Source organism: Tupaia chinensis, unplaced genomic scaffold, assembly GCF_000334495.1.
Source record: "Tupaia chinensis unplaced genomic scaffold, TupChi_1.0 Scaffold000223_1, whole genome shotgun sequence".
Classification (NCBI taxonomy): Eukaryota; Metazoa; Chordata; class Mammalia; order Scandentia; family Tupaiidae; genus Tupaia; species Tupaia belangeri.
This window is the reverse complement of record NW_006159698.1, coordinates 124,247-126,705: the sequence shown is the minus strand read 5'-3', so window position 1 is coordinate 126,705 and position 2,459 is coordinate 124,247. Positions and strand designations below refer to the sequence as shown.

General features: G+C 49.2%; 1 protein-coding gene across 2 annotated transcripts in view; it reads left to right on the top strand.

Annotated features, from left to right (window-relative positions):
- FMO2 (flavin containing dimethylaniline monoxygenase 2) overlaps positions 1-2,459 on the top strand; it is a 36,688-nt gene that overhangs the window by 21,064 nt on the left and 13,165 nt on the right. For both annotated transcript variants that reach the window (XM_006147795.1, XM_027771544.1), the window contains one exon: positions 1,040-1,202. In XM_006147795.1, coding sequence (XP_006147857.1) covers positions 1,040-1,202 — 163 coding nt within the window. The remainder of the gene's footprint in view (positions 1-1,039; positions 1,203-2,459) is intronic.

Here is a 2,459-nt window from a genome sequence, read left to right as displayed (position 1 = left end):
TCCCCCCCCCCCCCCCCCCCCTTCCACTCTGTCTCCAGTGTCTATAACAATCTCAATGCTTTATGTCCTCCAGTCTTTCAGTCCCTACCAGAGTACAGACAGTCGGTGTATGTGAAGTGGAGACATTCAATTCTCTCTTTCATAGCCTGACTTGCTTCATTCAGCAAACTGGCATTTTAAAAAATATTTGAAAATTTGCAAAGTGTTTATAGGAGACTCAGATATTTACAAACAAGAAGAGAAGCAAATCTTTCTTCTAGAACTGTGGCAAGCTTTGCTTTACTTTGACATCAATTCTTAAATATTGTAGACATGAAATATTTATGTACATTTTTAAAATATGATAGATTTCTGAGCTTTTCTTTTAAGAAAATGATAGCTACAATGAGCTACATTTTAAAAATTCTACAAATTTATGAATTATTCTATTCAAATGAGATCATGATCTATATGAGCTGTCTTCAAAATGTGTGTTTTGAAAACATGTCTTATAGAAGAAACTGCATGGATTTCAGACTTTTGGGCACTCAAATAAACTTCCACTTGAATGTCCTCGTTCTGTGAACCTCCTGAGGTCCTCTCATATTGCTGACATGGTGTCTTCTGCTTTAAAACATGGCAGACATGAGCCACAGCCCTTCAGTGGAGTGCCAGCTGGTGTGCAAGCCCCACAGATGCCTCACGTGAAATGCCTTCCTTCACGCAGAGTCTGCATTGAGGGGACGCGGCAAGTTTATTGACAAGCAGTGCTGGCTCTCTGGCCACTCAAGTGCCTGATGTGTTTGCCTCCTTTGCCAGACGTTGCATCCTCTCTTCCTGTTCCAGGCCCAGTGCTGAGCTGGCCCTGCACACACCCCAGCACACTCTTTGCTGCTGCTCTTTCAAAGAGGGAGACAGGTGCAGTGAGCAGTCTGCTCCAGGGGCCTGGGACAGACTCCGTGCAGCCTAGTGCAGAGGTCCTTACACTCTACCGGCCGTGGGCAAGGACCAGGCTATGCCAGAGTGATTCTCAGTGATGCCTTCTCTGTGTTTGTTCAAGACAACCGTCCTAACTGTGAAAAGACGCCCAGATTTCCCATCGTCTGGTCAGTGGGAGGTTGTTACCGAGAGCAACGGCCGAGAGCGGAGTGCCGTCTTTGACGCAGTGATGGTTTGCAGCGGCCACCACATCCTGCCTCACATCCCACTGAAGTCTTTTCCAGGTGAGGCTCATGGAGATTCCTGGTTTTTGCAGTGACTGTCCAGGTCTTTCATACACTTCGGATTCACAGGCATGCTGTGTGCTAAACCCAGGCAGAACACTGACCTCAGGACGGGCTGTGAAGATGAAGGACTCCAGGCGCTGTCTTTGTTTCTGCTGACCTCTTTGGTTCTCATTAAGTAGAGCTCATTCTCCTCCTCCTCCCGGCCGCTGGGTCTTCCTCAGCATCTCAGAGAGTGGCAGGTTCTCTGCGAGGAGGCTCTTTCAGCCACATGCTTCTTGGCCTTTTCTGTCTGGTCAAACACGCGTGACTGCTCCTTACTCAGAGCCTTTTCCACAGATCCTGGGAGACTTCCTGGAAATGTACACTGCTCCAGGGCAGGGGTAGGAAGTCGGTGGCCGTGGGCCCTGTAGCCATCTGTCTTTCTGCTGGCCTCCCATGGAGGGTGGAGAGCACACTGCCTTCCCAAGGCTTCTCAGCCTCTCCTGAGAAGCACCTGTGGAGCTTCAGAAGTCCTGTCCTGTGCCCACCCCAAGGGTGCACATACCCAGAGAAGGGACTCAGGGCAGCCTAGGCAGCCAGGCTCGAGTCCAGGTTCTAAGAGGGCCACCTGGAGGTCCATTCCAGTTACCCTCCCTTCTCCTCCAGTTTCTGTGCCTCAGTAGCCCCAGCAAGAGGACAAGAACGTGCATTTCCAGCACATTCCCAAGTGACGCTGGTGTCACTGACCAAGGGACCACATTCTGAGAGCCAACCTCAGATTCTTTCAAACTACTCCACCATCAAAGACAAACACGTTAATAAAGCCACGAGCTCCCGGGATGGGTGGAAGTGGGAACTAGGGAAGGACGAAGAGCTGAATTAACTCCAGCAAGTTGCCGACTTAGCACAATGCAACTTGTATGTGTTTGGGTTTTACTTTCAGTTCTGTTTGCTTTTGCAAAGTCAGAATGATATACGTTATTCTGATGATCACACAATTACAACAACAGAACTTTATAATGTGTTTAGAAAATATCTTCTAAAATATTTAAAATATCTACTGGGACCAGCAGTTAGCGTAATGGCTATGTCGCTGGACTCCCACATGGTCGACCATGCTTCGCGTCCTGGACCCGGTGGCTTAAACTCACGCCGGGCGCGTGTGCGTGCATGCCCAAGATCCCGAGAGGAGAATGGAGGAGAAGGAATTGCGGTGTGGCCATCCCCCCTGGGGGGTGATTTCTCGCTTTCTGTCTCTCTGTCTGTCTCTGTCTG